This window comes from Camarhynchus parvulus, chromosome 1, assembly GCF_901933205.1.
Source record: "Camarhynchus parvulus chromosome 1, STF_HiC, whole genome shotgun sequence".
In the NCBI taxonomy this organism is placed as follows: Eukaryota; Metazoa; Chordata; class Aves; order Passeriformes; family Thraupidae; genus Camarhynchus; species Camarhynchus parvulus.
The window spans coordinates 90,636,114-90,650,696 of record NC_044571.1 but is presented as its reverse complement, the minus strand read 5'-3'; the positions used below and the strand labels follow the sequence as shown (position 1 = coordinate 90,650,696).

The window sequence follows — 14,583 nt, the reverse complement described above, 5'->3', positions numbered from 1 at the left end:
CTCTTTTGAACTCACTTTGGGGGGAAAACAGAATAGCAGTAATTCCTCTTTTAAGCTACAAATAAAAACCTTCTAAGGGACACTGAGAATTTCTTGGCAAAGTTTCATCAAGGAAGATCTCTTTACCAGGTTTCAGACCACAAATGTGCTTACCTTCCAAAGTCACAGAGTTTTAGAACAGCTGTATCAGGGTCCAGCAAGAGGTTCTGTGGTTTTATATCCCGGTGGCAGATCCCAAAGGAATGGATATAGGCTAAACTCCGGAACAGTTGATACATGTACAACTGGAACACAGAAATACCAGTCAAATCAGGTAAAACAATCAGTTTAGCACAAACCCTTATTAGAAGAAAAACAAAATCACTGAGAAAAAGACCATACTGAATGCCTATTAGGGCTATGAAGCTGAACAAGGTATTTGCATCCCTTTCCCACATGCCTTTGCTACATACACACACATGTGGTTCAAATATTTTTATGTGTCCTTTGAGATAGCATAATTAGCATAATTCCAAAGAAATAATTGTGCCAGTTTTCCAACATTTGTAAATAATGGCAGTCATAACAAGTATACACAAAAAAAGCTTCAGTTTGCTCTACAAATAAGCCTCTTCACAGCAGTGAAATATTCCAGGTTATTAAAAAACCCCCAAACAAACAAAAACAAAAAAAAATGCCCCACAAAATCCAAAAGAAAACCCTTTAGTTAGTGGAGCTATATTAAATATTGCCCAAAGACAAGGGTAGTGTCTCAGCCTGTCACTGAAGTGAATCTCCCAGTGTTTCTTGCTAAGGGTACAGAGTAATTTTAATTTCAAATCTCTGGACAAAAACAGAAGGCAAATAAAACCAACTGTTCAAAGTAAGTTTATGCAAGGCACAACAAACAAGTATGCTGAGGGAGATTTTTCTCTGCCCACTTTCCAGGGCTGGCTAACCCCTTAGCAAGGAAGAACACAGCAAGGGGAGGTATTACCAAGTCAAGAACTTCACAGGAGAAGCTTACAGGGCAGGGGAACGATGTCCAGCTTCTGGAGATCCACACTTTTTGTTATGGATAATAAAAAGCTGCTGGATACAATCAATGATGTATAGCATATACAGTCATAAAGGCATGGAAAGCCCTGTTTTTAGGTTGACAAAAGGCTGCCAGACTATTTTTTGTTTTTCTTGTGTCCCCACAAAGAAAACTCAAGCTACAGGCAGGACACTATACCAGAGATGCAACTCCACACTTTTCCTTCACAAGCACATTTTTCCACGGTTCATCTTTAATGGTCTACAACCATAACCAGGTGCAATTACTTGATATTGATATCAGGTCATGTTTGCCTCTCTTTCACCATTATCTTAGTCGTCACACTTTCTCTCCCCCTTATTTTTGTTGTTTATTTGGCAGGAAAGTAGGAGAGGGAAGAGAATTGCTTGAATTTTGGCTCTAGGCCTCTGGTTTTCATAATTGCTTCTGAAAACCACAACTCTGCACAAAGAAAAGCAAACAAACATTTTTTCCGAATTGCCTGTTCTGGTCCCTCAAGTATGTATTGTGCAAGTGTATTGCAAAATAATGCAAAAGACTGCTCTAACTTGAGGGGTCAAGTTAACACATGTGGGATTTATAAAGTATACCTTTCATCTCCACACAGCAAACCCAAAATTTCCAAGGACTCCTTACAGCAGGTTAGAAATTACAAATAAAAATTAACCAGAAGATTACTAGAGCAGCTTCTGTGCAGCTTTAAGTTTCTTTGTTACCTAGGGAAAAACAGCTCTCTGCCTGCCTAGTTATCCATCAGAAGTGAACAAATAGGTATGATCTGACCTTTGTGTAGCCAAGATGCCTGGAAAATTGCAAAATCTTTAATGATATTAAGGCAACATGATATTTTTAAATACAGGATTATATAAAAGCCTTGCCAGAAAAATAAGAGTAGCTTTCCAGACTACCTGGAACAGGAAGTCCCAGGCATCCTGCAAGATGAAAGAGCTGAAACACATTTTTCTCTGGAAGTGTAAGGAAGAACAATTTTCTCAAGTTCCCATAATAAGAACAATTAGGGCAAGAATACTGACAAAAGATATATAAACAAGTTATCAAAAGCCAAGCCTACAGATTTTGGGGAGCATATAACCTGAAGACATGAATTTCCACCAACAGACCAAAGGGAGTGACCTTGAAGTCGGCTGGATGATAAATTTCTGTGCTTTCATAAAAATCAGGCAAAAGTGATGCCTATTGCAGAGACATTCCATTTACAATTTATGCATGTAGTTATGGCACAAAATTTCATTATTGAAATAATTACTATTTGTAGCTTTCACCTTTGAAAGTTTCATCTTCTTTCAACCAAAAAGAAGTCTTTTCTTAAGCCAGCCCTTACATTAAGCATTATACTTTTAAGGAGTTGCCTGGAGAAATCAATATGCATCAGGAAATTTTGTTGGTAATTTCCATTAAGTATTACCTGTGTGCCATGTTAACAAGTTAATGGCATGTGAAAACATCATCATTCACTAGTGTGTGGATTATAGTCACCACAATAGATGAAACAAAACTATGAGGCCCCAGATGGGTCCCATGTTGGACAGCAAATGAGAAATTTTATTTACTTCAACTCCTGTGTAAAAGATGTAAACAACTTGAGTAAGATGTTGAAACTACAATGTGCATACAAGCACCTTACCCCATGCAGCTTTTGAAGACATAAGCCAATGAGCTTGGAGTAGAAACAAAAATGTGCCTTTCATGACCACAACAAAAGCACATGAACTCTTACTCATATGCCGGGAAAAGGGGAAGATAACAGATTAGAGAACATCCTCCTGACATCCTCTTTCAGTTCCTGACCTTTGTTCTATTATGTCTTCACCATCTCAGGAAACTGAAAGCTGCTAATCTGGCTGGTCTCAGTCTCCATCCAAGCTGCGTCAAAAACAAAACACTCCCCCCCCACTCTGTCTCCCTAACCCATTCCAAGATGTAAGGTCAGAAATTGGGAGTGTTTAAGTCTCAACCCTCTATTCTTCCTTCACAATAACAAGTAATTCTAAACTTTTTTCCTTGCCTCAGATCTATTTGCTTCTAATAATTTCTGAAAATTTACTGTTCTGTCAGAAAAGAGTATCCACGGTGTATTTCTGTAATATCTTGCTTCACCTAACCACATCTGTCAGTTACGTACCTTGACATAAATCATAGGGAGTGTCTGTTTGGCCCGACTATAATGTCTGGCAACTCTGTATACTGTTTCAGGAACATAGTCCAGCACCAAGTTGAGGTACACCTCATCTTTCTGCAAGAGAATAAAGAAGAAAAACAAATCAGCACTAGATTTGAGGCATGAAGTACAATCAAAGTGTTCAGAGAAACCTAAAAGATGAGAAAGCTGTGGACATTTTAAGTCCCATCTTTATCATGGAACTACTATGTAGGCTTTGCACTCGCGCATTCATACTTTTGTCAAACTTATGTTTAAGGTCATGCTAATTGTTCTGGTCTCCTATGTAAGATATTTTCTGATTATAAATGGAGACAAGGATATAATTGTTCTGCCCAGTCAATATTTTCATTAGGAGAGTATTTCAAGGTAACATCTGCATAATTAGTTAAAACAGCCTATTAACTCGTTACTCCCTTACCTGCCAAAACCCAAGAAGTGCAAATTTAAAAGCTCAAAACTCAGCCCCCAACAACAACACATCAAAAAAGTTCAAACAACCTTCATCTTTTAGAAATGTTACTTTGATCTTACTGAATTCCCAGCTATTAAGAGATTAATACATATTAACCATTTGTATACAGTAAGCCACTGTTAAAATTTGTAATCATTCTGTTCGCAGGTATTTCTATGTCCCAGTTATCTCCAACTTAAACATATGAACTTATTCATTACAAAAGAGAACAAGCCAAAACCAAAGTCTCAAGTATAATTTTTAATATCTAGGATTAAGTTAGAAGTTCATGCGAACATAACACAGAGAAACAACAAAAGTAGCTTTATAATAAGGTACTTTGTTACATAATAAAGTACCTCATTATACATTAGCAAAGGAAAGAAGGAACAAAGAGGACTTAAATGACAAAGTACTATAATCATATAGTGCCTAACTGCAAACTGAGAGTTTTCAGCAGTGAAACAGGTCCTAAAGAGACTTCTGATATTTTAATGCAGTCTTCACTGCAAATCCTACCAGGACTGTGAATACATCTAATGTTGGGGAGTGGGTAAAATCAATTAATTCAGCATAAAAAATTATTTTGGGAGCTATTGAAATAACTAGAAGTAACCTCTCCTGTGTCTGTTATTTAATCACCTAGAACTTTCTATAGAGAAAGACATTACATGGAGAATTTATACAGATGGAAACAGCACAGAGCTCCTAAGTCTTCAACTGGAGGCCCTTGTCAGAAGATCCACTGGCTATCTATATCTTAACACCTAAACCCAAACCTCATTTGGCTACAGCAATTTAATACTGCTACTCTAGTGTGACTTGACCCACCTCTTAAAGCACAGAGTGAGGTGTGCTTCTCTCACAGTGCTCTGCTGTCCTGCCACAGCAAAGAGCAGCAGTCTGGTACATGCTAACACACAGAGAAATACACACCTTGAATACATATGCAGAGAACAGCTGGCTTTGTGTGTTTTTAAAGGCTCAGAATTCAAGACCTCTGCTCGCCCTTATTTGACAATCAAGGCTTGGATTTTCAGGACATTTTAATAGCTCTTGCCAATACCTCCTAATAGACCAACTCACCTTGCATGGCCCTGCCTATGTCATTCTTCCCTACAAAAAAAGCTCTTTCCTTAAAATCATTGCTTAAATGACAGTGGTAATAGCACAGCACCAAGCAAATGACAATGGCCCACCAACTTGTGTCTATCTGGCCTTATCATACTTCTCAAACATAGACAAGGAGCAGCCTCCAAGACCCTGACTATGCTGGTGCTTCTCCCAGTGTCATCCCACGAACTGGGAACAATGTGAAGTCTTCTGGGGACCAATCTGGGGAGAAGAAAATTTTTTAAATGGATGAGAAGGGACAACTACTAGCAGTGCAGAGGAAATAAATACCAGACAGCTCTGGAACTCCACAGACGTGCAAATATATGCAAGGGAAAAAAAAAACCAAACCAAAACCACTTGTATTTTAGCACTTTTCCTGCAGCAAGGAAAGTTCTTCTTTCCCTGACTCTCACTTCAAGCCAATAAAATTCATCCACCGCCTCTTCTTAGGTCAGAGCTTTCAAGGTTTAGTTATAAAATACCAAAAATAAATGTCCTAAAAAATTCAAAGTTAGCTTATGCTGGTAAGGCAATCTGTAAACCATGAGAGAAAACAGTCACATGAATATGAATGCTGTTTGCTTCAGTGTAGGTACAACCTGATGAATATGCTAAATGTCTGCCTCTCAGAGGATGGGAAAGTCTTACTGGTGACAAATCACTTCGCCGAGTACTGTTACTGAGGTTGGTGACTTTGATCCAAGGATTCATGTTTCATGTATCAAAAAGATTTACATGAGAGATTAGAGGAAAAAATGAGTAAAAATTAAATTATAGTGATTTTATAATCCTCTCATAATACAAACAAAAGGACACATGTAAAACATATGATCAGTAAACCCTGTCTGCACTACTTCATAGCAGTGAGTTTGGAGAAGTACAGAACTACTCTCTAGTTCATATAATCGTTGCTTTGCTTTTAGTGCCTCCATTTTTATTTCTAATTTTACATGCTATTAAGAATGGGACCAATTAAATATCATGACACAAGTACAAAAAACTTTGAGGCATTTGCATTTTTAGAGATGAAGGCTTCACTTCTGAGTTTTGACGCCACCTGCAGTACCTGAACAAACAGCATGGGTTTTGTGTGGTGCTGCTCCTGTGTAAATGTGCATCACACAGAACACAAAGGCACATGAACACCTTTCCCCCCCTCATCAACTATCAAGTTTTGATGTACCACTTGAGGGACCCAGAACTCCAATATGCAGCTATAAAGGCAAGGCTTATGCCTTATGTAAGTAGTGGTATATTCCACCCCTACCACACACAACTGACTCCAGAGGTTCTCTTAATGACTGCTATAATGAACTAAAGACTATTCAAGTGTTTTGAGAGACATCCTCCTGATGTCATCTGGCACTGGTCTGATAAACATACAGGAAAGAGTTTTCACGAGCCCTGATACTTCTCAGTGAGCATGAACTGGATGAAAATAATATCCAAGTTACCTGGATTCCCCTGAACAAGATTCAGGACAAGCTAGGAAGCAGTCATGGCCTGACAAGCTCTGAGCATGATGTAACCTGGTTTGCCTACCTCATGCATTCCTCCTAAACACATATTTTTCCAGTGACCCAGATGTACTGCAGTAGGAAACAGGGTTAGCTCAAAGAGCTTGCCAAATGAGGGCAACTGCTCGAGGATCAACTGGGACGATCAAGGCTTATCTTTCCATTACAGGGAACCTCACCACATATTCCACAAGTGACTTGTTTCCATACTGCTGTTTCAAAACTGCTGGTCTGGGAACAAAACAAGGTAACCTGACTGTCACAAGCATGTCTGAAATTACCTACAGAGAACAGAAAAGACCAGAGAAGCTGCAGCATACGAAATACAGAAAGCAAACACAAGATGTCATTAAATAACTCCTCAAAGACCTTGGGCTTACTAGCTTTCTGTTGCAGGTCAAATGTTTACATGTATTTGTATTCTCCTGTGCCTGCTGCTAAGATTATGACCATGTACAGTTCAAAATAAAAAAAGAGGAAGGGCAGAACACCAGCTCCTGAAACCCAGAATCAAAAGTATTTGATTAGGACTTTGACTTCAGCAATGTGGCTCATGTACCAGCATCAAGTGCTAGAAGCTGCTTTTTGTCACTTGGCAGATGAATCCTCAGTTGACAAACACTGCTCCAAAATGAGCCATAGCAAAATAATCAGTGCTTTGCCATCAAATTGCTCTGCACCTCTCAAGAAGCACCAATTCAGGCACTGTTTCGCTTTGGTGGGAAATACTTAATGCAAGTAAATGCTCAGGCAACCTGTACCATAATAAGAGGCATAAGAAAGACTAGGACACAAGAGCCAAAACATTTTAGCAACTTCATTCTTTTTCTTGTGCCAGAAATTGGAGACAAAACAGGATGAAAGTACACGGGTATTACACACAATGTGGCTGAGGACTGAGTAAAATTGAAAACATTGCCTTACTGACAAAGGAAAGGCTGGAGGTGTCAAACTCCATTTTATAACTCTTGTCTCTTTAAGTCCACAGAAATAATCTGTTTAAAGCATCCTCCAGTTGTGCTTGAGGCCAATATAAAGAAACACTTATTGAATTAAAATAAAGCAATGGCTACTGAATTCAAATATTCACTTTTCTAGATTGTTCCTTGCAGTAATAGTTAAAATATTGCTTCTCTGTGATCATCCCCTACCTTGACAAACCTCAAATTGATCCGAAGTGGTTCCTACAAGCTTTTGTTTTCATTTATCAGACACACTACATTTACAACATGCACATATAAAGCAGCAACCAATATTAAGTCAATCACAGTCCAAGTATTTCCCCAATTTACCACCATGATGATAGAAACCAGGGAGGTCATATATGCCAAACACCAAACTAACAGCAAAAGGAAAATTCTTACTCTGAAAATATGTCAGTATCTAGTAAGACATTGGAAGTATTCCTGAACTCTCAAGGCCTGTGTGGAATCTAAGGAAAACTTCTCTGAACATCAAGTAATAGGGTAAAAAGGTTAAGAAACTATTCTGGGTGCTCTTTAGGGTGACCATATTTACTGCTCAGCATTTGGGAGAAGTGGTGAACATGCTCATTTCAGTTTTCATCTCTTGGCAAATCACTAACAGTGCGACAGTCGTTGTGGTGTGGTTTGGGATGGGTTTTTGCTTGTTTTTGATGGCCTCCACCTAATCAGCTGTATGAGCATAACTGAGGGGACATTAACAACACAGGAGTTTCTTAAGCTAACTTTGCACTAGGAGAAATAAACGTGGAACTGCACTCTGGAGGAACTGACTTCATATGCCTACTCAAGCTAAATGCACACAGACAAGCAATGCACCTAAAATTAAGTAATATGTCTTCAAAATGTACTTCTCATTATTAAAATTATCCCAAGGCTTCAGTATTAGGGCTGTATGAGGTAAATAAACCAATCAGTTTACCCAGGAGGATTTTTTATTTAGGATATGACAGCAACCCACTGATGACGTTTCAGAGGTAGGTGCTGCACGGAGCAGTTAGTGACAGGATGCAGCAATGCAAGGGTTCTGTCAAAAAGCACCTGAGGAGTTTACCTTTGAGCTGGAAAGCAAGAAAATGCCTTTCAGCATTTCATGCAGACTATGCCTTTTTTGAGAATGTATTATTTGAACACTGGAGTGTCAACATGAGGTAGAATATGCCCTTCACCCTGATGCAGGCATCTAGATTTAGACAATACACAAAGTTCAAAGTCACAGTTTTTGCCCTAGATTCAAAAAAATGTTATTTTACTTTTCTTAAGGCCACAACCAGCACACACTTCACACCCCTCTATCAAGCACCATGAGAGACCCACCTTCCTTATCTTGAAGGCTGACGTTGTACATTAAGGATACAAAGACTTTGGATACACTTTCAAAGACAAAGCAAAAATTTGCAGCCTTCCTACTCTGACTAATGAGTAGACATGATACTCAAGAAATATTGGAAAATGCAAAATATGTGCTAGCTGACCTTATTTGTATGAAGGAATGGTGACATCCAGTGGCCACGTGTGCCTGTTTTTACTTGCAGTTTACAACCACATCTATTTCAAAACAGAGCTTTGGCTGCCACCAAAGAAAAGGGAGTGTAAGCCTAGAGATACAGTTGCAGTTTCACACAGATAAATGCAGGGGTGTTAAGAACAGTTGAAGACTCAACTTCAGTGTTCAGAAAGATACCAATACTTCCTAACACTACTGCAAATATTGGGCAAAGTATCTTCTTTTCTAATCCCTCGCTCTTCATGACTGAGTTTGAGAACTGAGATCTGTACCAAAAGTTCTGTTCCTATGCCTACTTGTCAAAACGTAGCAAATTGCACTGTAATGCTCATTACTCTTCAGCAAAACACAGCCACGTTAGGTAGGTAGGAACTGCCAAGTGGGTAAGCTGTGATGGCAGCATAAGGCCAGAAGTCAACCCTCCCAATAAAATTAGTATTTAAGAAATTAGTATTTAAGAACTTTCTTGGGTCTTGTTTGAAGCCAGTTGGTTTATATTATCTACCTTTGATCACTGAAAGAGTAGAGGTTCTTAGGTGATGTACTAAGACATTCTTTATCAGAAGAAAAAAAAAGACATTTTCTGACCTGTCTTCTCTAAAGAGCAGTTACTGTAAAGGAAAAGGTCACACATTAAAATAATTTGGGAATCCCTGATGATTGTTGTTTATTTTATGCCCTGTGAATTCCTTAAGCTTATAGATGTACTTCCAAGGAGAATTTCTATGAAGTTCGAAACATCTGCCCAACATCTAAAAGGCGGGACTGAGCTATCATCTTTGACATAAGTGATCTGGGGATATTTTAACCCCAGCTCCCAAACAGGGACTAACTGTGCCATAAACTGTTGGAAGATGAAAATGAACAGATGATGTTTGAATCACTGGACTGTCCTGCACACCTTGTGATGAAACAAAAAACAGAGTCTTTGGAGATCCACCTGTTTTCCTGACTGTTCACTACCTCCCAGAGTGAGTATGAATTTCTGAATCAGGATATATCCATGACAAAAAGCTAGACAAGACAATACACAATAACGGCTCAAACTACATGCCTGCCTCAGGACAAACACCACAAGCTGCCTTCCTAATGGCCATCCAGCACTGGGAAGATGAGAGCAGGAGCTAGAGCTGGCAAAGGAATGACTCGAGAACAGAAGAGCGACCAACTAGATGCACTGGATGGCTCACTGGCCTAGAGGGAAATCCCCGAGCTTTCTATTTTCACTGCATGCACCTCCCACACTAAGGTTCTAGCCACTGCTGCCTACTCCACTCTTGTGAAGCCCTACCACAGGCAGACAAAACTGCTATTTCTAATAACAAAACCCACTCAAAACCAGAAACTGCTCATAACTACAACGAAGGAAACTCCCAGCCAGTTGCGAATCCTAACAGCAGTAACTGATAATCATTATATGATGACTGGTGCCCTTTTTGAAATGAGCTTGGCAGGCCTCAGGCAAGGACTACAGAGATACCAACATCACAAAACTCCTCATAATTGGCATTAATTGCTTCTTTGTTGACAACACACAAGATCTGCCAGGGACTGAATGAATGGTAGTTACTAAATTCATCTCTAGTGATGGCCTTCAGCACATTACTAGACTGGTGCAAAACATTCACACAGACTATCAGTGCAAAATTGGGCTCAAGGCTCTGGTAATTGCCCTTTTTATGCAATAACTTCTTTTTATTTTTTCTTTTAAGTTCAATTAAGAAACCAAATGTTTCCCATTTTAATAGGAACAGAATGCATGGTTCTGACATGAGGACTCATCTGAACACTCCTGCAAGAAATATTGGTGATGTTCATGCCTCTCTGAAGGTGGAAGATATGACAGGGATATAACTTGCAAATCAGACAGTTGCCCCCTTCTTCCAAACTTCTTCATTGCCATTTAATCCAGTGCTGCCAAAGCCCATGAGATAGTGCACAGAAGCTTATAGATACAGCTCAACATATATCTCCTGCATGTTTATTTTAAACTTCAGCCTAAGTCTATGGGAGTAAATTTCCATCCTGAGTCTTCATGGACTATTGGCTACATGCCCTTATAGCTAAGGCTAAATAAGACCTGACATCAATTAGAGCATGCAGAAGGGCCAGCTCAGCCTCCAAAAAAGCGTCAGCATGTTGCCTGTTTGTGATCTGTCTGTGCTTCCATTTTTGCTTTGACTCCTCTGAATACTAAGCCACCTTAAGAAGGAAAAACTAAACGACACAACCACAGGTGCAATTACTCAACAAAAACTGTATTTACTTTGATTTGATGCAGAAACAAATCACTTCAGTAACTTTTCATCCTCTTTTGGACAAAGGTATGGATCAATCAGTCTATTCAACACTCTAAAGTATCCATACAAGAAAAACTGACAGTTACAAAATGCCACAAAGATCTAACCAGAAAGAGAGAGGGATAAAAAAGGCAGAGTTAGGAACTCATTTCATGTTTTACACAGCTGAGTAATTTCACTTGACAGCCACTGATTTATGAAGTTAGGTCATTCTATAAAACATCAGGGAATACTCTTAGCCAAGGAGCCAGAGGAATTATTTCCTATATTAATGTTTGCCCTGCCTTGGAACATGGCTTGAAAGGTTCTCAGCAGAATTAGGCTAGAAAGGACAGGTAAGACCATCCCCCCCCACAAAACTAAATCAAGACCTACATTTTTGTATCATGCTAAATGCAAAGCAGTTCCTGAAATTAAGGAAATGTAGCAAAAACCAACCCTGAAATATATGCCTTCCTAATACTGTCTGATGTGCAGTGGAAAGCTGACAGGAAAACCAGGCATCTTGTTCAATATCTTATCCTAAGGCATAATACCAAAGCTATCAAATAGTGGAGCTGGCTAGTCCTAAAATCCTGCTCATTTTCTCTAAGAATTACCTAGAAAACTATAAATCACAGAAATACAGCATGGAAAAGTCTTGTGACTACTTCCAGAAGAGGAAACTTTCATACACCATTCACCCCATTATTTGGTTGTATTTTCTTTCCCTCTGGCTCATTCCATCAGATATAATTACACATTTTAGATTACTGAGAAGCACATTACAGCTATGAAAGTCAGTGCCCTGTTATCAGATATCTCATACAGCCTCAAAAGAAGAAAAAGTCAGAATCTACTCTGACAAATTCATTAAGGAAGAGGCTTTTGAAAAAACTGGTTATCCAACAGGTCTGACAAATGTCTGCAAACTTTCAAAAAGAATGAATTGAGGAGGAAAGAGTTTATAGAGGCAACTTGAATGCCAAGCCTGTCAATTGTCATCTTAATATAAATTACATACCTTCTCTGAGCTCTTTTAGACTAGAAATTATTAGTCAAACATAATTAATACTTAGAAGAACTTTCTACATCTATATATACACATAAAGGTATAAATATGTGTGCATGTGTGTATATATATACACACACATATACTTTGCTATGTAAAGACAATATAAATTCAAAGATGCTCAGGCAAGAGGGAGTCACCCAGTCACAGAAAAGAAAGGAAATGCAATCAGTCAAAGCCATGTTTGATACACGATTTTCATGCTGCTAAGGCTTGATGGCTTTTATCAAAAGAAGGAAAGAAGTTCCTGTCCTGGGAGACATAAAAAAGGAGAGTTCATCACAAGAAAACCAAAAAGATAGGGAGCTCAAACCCTTCAAGCAGTTCCACATAGCCTGCAGAAACAGCTAATGGAGAGCTCCAAATCTCTACAAACTAGTGCTACAACTTGGACATAGCTAAGGAATGGTTGTACTAGCAAGTGTTTTTTAAACTTGTTTTTCTATTTGATACTTTTCCAGTTTTCCAATCAAGAATGAAACCTCCTGTTTTGCTAGAATGAAGCCAGTTTTAAGGTTCCTAAGTGTCTAAAAATACTTAGCAATTGAAATGAACTGATTGTTAGGCTCGTGGCTTTCAAAGAGTGCCAGTCTGACTAGATATAGAGAAATCCTTTGAGATATCTCTAAATCAAGACATATTTAAGCTTCTTGGACACTGGAAAACCCCCAACCCAACAAAATAAAAACAAAAAAAACCCCAAAAAAACCCCACAAAACAAACAAAAAACCAAACCAGCAAACAGAAAAACCCAAACTCATCCAGAAAGAGAAGTCTCTAGGCTTAGGGATGCTGGTGTCAAGCACCAGGGAAGAAGGGAGAAGTCCAAGCAACATGAACAGATGGAGTAAATACAGTGGCATGAAAACCTTTATGCAAAAGAATGCTTGATATATTAGTATCAAAATTTAATTAATGAGATCAGCAGTATAGTACCTCTGAGAGTTTCCCATCGCTGCTAGACTTGAGTTAATTATCACAATCACAGATTAATGGCAGAGGATCATCAAGTTCTTCACAAAGACTGTCAACAATTGCAAGCCCAACTCATCACCACACCACCACATTTTCTGCTATACAATTCTTGGATTTTTATATTTCTCTTCCCATTGGACTTGCCTTCAATAATCAGTTTATATAAACCTCTGGGGACATACCATCTGTATCTGCAACTGCTTCCTAAACATCCTTCCTGGTTACCAGATGGGACATTACACTTTTCTACATTTCCACCCCACAAGCAGTTTGATTATGAGGGAAATATGAAGGAAAAGATGTTATTGCTTCCCAAAACTGACAAAAGCATGATAAGAAATGTATTCCTTCCTTCCCATATCAACTTGAGAACACCAAGCTTCTGTCTAGAGCTTTTCCCAAACAAACTCCAGCCCCTTTCCTCCTAGCAGAGAACCAGTCTGCTACAAAGTAAGAACAGCAACCTGTTATACCCCAGAGTCCAAGGAGGAAAATTTGTGGCAAGCTGCTGTGCTAACACTCAGCTTGTGTTTGCTACAGCTTCTTCTGCAGGTGTTTCCTGAGAGCTGCAAGAATGGGCAGGAGTCACGCACGCCATCACAGGGTTATCTTCACATGCTGCCACCTACATGGAAATACTTGCAAGCCAATTATGTGTCATTTTGTATTGAACTGCAAGAGACCTTGCAACCTGAACTGCAGCATTACACTGCTGATGTTCTGCTGGGTGTGTGCTGGCTCCAGGGACTGCTTCCCATTTGTCCTATTTGGCAACAGGGAAGCCATGGGGATCACAAAGGCACGGAGCAGAGGCATGAAGACCAAGGAGCAGAAAGTAACATGAAAGAAAACTTCTCAGTGAAGCATAAAGATTCACTGGCCATGGATAGAGACATTTTTAAAAGCTACATTAGTGCTGCCAAAAATCAGCCACGAGGAGTTGAAACAGCAGAATGGAAAATCCAGTCTCAAACTCAACTTCATTTAAAGATTTCCAAAAGAGCTTTTCTCAAGTTCCTGTTACACAAAAGCTCCTGGGACAGTGTTCTGAGCAGTTTTAACATTCCACTGTTTGCAGGAGGTTTTTGAAAGCCCTTAGATAAGGCAGCTGTCTCATCTGTCCAGGAAATTCTACTTCACTCCAGTGAAGTTACAAGCTGTTTTAAAAATCACAATCAAACCACCAACAAAAAATCCCAAACCCAAGCCCTCCTTCACAGCATTTTTCTTTTTGTACTCATGCTGCTTGAGGAATTTCTGTTTATGAACAAAATACAGCTTAAAAAAAAACAAATACTGCACTACCAACAAAACATACATAGCTGAAAATGCTTGTTAGCACCATCCAAGAGTGAGGAAGGAAAGGGAAGGTTGATTAAAAAAAATTAAAAACCCTAAATTATATTTTTTCTTGAATGCTGTAGTTTTGCAGGCTCTCTATAGGCACAGACAAGGTACAGGG

The 14,583-nt window shown here is 39.0% G+C and overlaps 1 protein-coding gene across 2 annotated transcripts in view; it reads right to left on the bottom strand.

The window, feature by feature from the left end:
* GSK3B (glycogen synthase kinase 3 beta) overlaps positions 1-14,583 on the bottom strand; it is a 150,180-nt gene that overhangs the window by 53,303 nt on the left and 82,294 nt on the right. For both annotated transcript variants that reach the window (XM_030971629.1, XM_030971638.1), the window contains exons 4-5: positions 3,183-3,293; positions 154-284 (exon numbers count right to left, since the gene is read on the bottom strand). In XM_030971629.1, coding sequence (XP_030827489.1) covers positions 154-284; positions 3,183-3,293 — 242 coding nt within the window. The remainder of the gene's footprint in view (positions 1-153; positions 285-3,182; positions 3,294-14,583) is intronic.